The 723-nt window shown below is 41.8% G+C and overlaps 1 protein-coding gene across 1 annotated transcript in view; it reads left to right on the forward strand.

Annotated features, from left to right (window-relative positions):
* LOC104783999 (peroxidase 36-like) overlaps positions 1–723 on the forward strand; it is a gene marked incomplete at its 3' end in the record, with an annotated part of 3,098 nt that extends 2,375 nt beyond the window's left edge. Inside the window, exons 5-7 of the mRNA XM_019244161.1 lie at positions 3–264; positions 366–557; positions 652–723. Coding sequence (XP_019099706.1) covers positions 3–264; positions 366–557; positions 652–723 — 526 coding nt within the window. The remainder of the gene's footprint in view (positions 1–2; positions 265–365; positions 558–651) is intronic.

Genomic DNA, 723 nt, shown 5'->3' on the forward strand with positions numbered 1-723 from the left:
AGAGTCCCATTGAATACAGAAATGGTGAAGTCAATGGTGTGCATTGTTCTCGCTCAATTCTTACTTGCTGCGCTCTTACCTCTTTCTATGTGTTATCGAACACATGAATGCACAAGCGCGGCCTCTCTCTCCCCTTGGTTTTACGACAACTCCTGCCCGAAAGCACAAGCCATCGTTCAATTTTTCGTCGCCAAAGCATACTCCATTGATCCTCGCATGGCTGCCTCACTGCTTAGGCTCCATTTCCATGATTGTTTCGTCAATGTTTACAAAATCTGCTTTATATTCTTCATATATACAATGTTTGACGTAAATAAGGAGAAATGTTCAGTCTTAATATATACATAATTTGGTAATTGGTGCAGGGATGTGATGCTTCCGTCCTTTTGGACAGTAGTGGAACCATAGAAAGCGAGAAACGATCAACTTCAAATCGAGACTCTGCTCGAGGTTTCGAAGTCATTGACGAGATTAAGTCTGCCTTGGAATATGAATGTCCTGAGACAGTTTCTTGCGCCGATATCTTGGCTCTCGTTGCTAGAGACTCCGTTGTAATTGTAAGTCAATCCTCCTAACACAATCATTACGATTTATAATTGTGCGTGCGTAATTGTAACAAACACTCGTTGATTTTGTAATAATCTACACTAGTCTGGTGGACCGACTTGGGAAGTATATCTTGGAAGAAGAGATGCAAGAGAAGCAAGCTTGAGTGGTTCCATG

This window comes from Camelina sativa, chromosome 4 (assembly GCF_000633955.1).
Source record: "Camelina sativa cultivar DH55 chromosome 4, Cs, whole genome shotgun sequence".
NCBI lineage: Eukaryota > Viridiplantae > Streptophyta > Magnoliopsida > Brassicales > Brassicaceae > Camelina > Camelina sativa.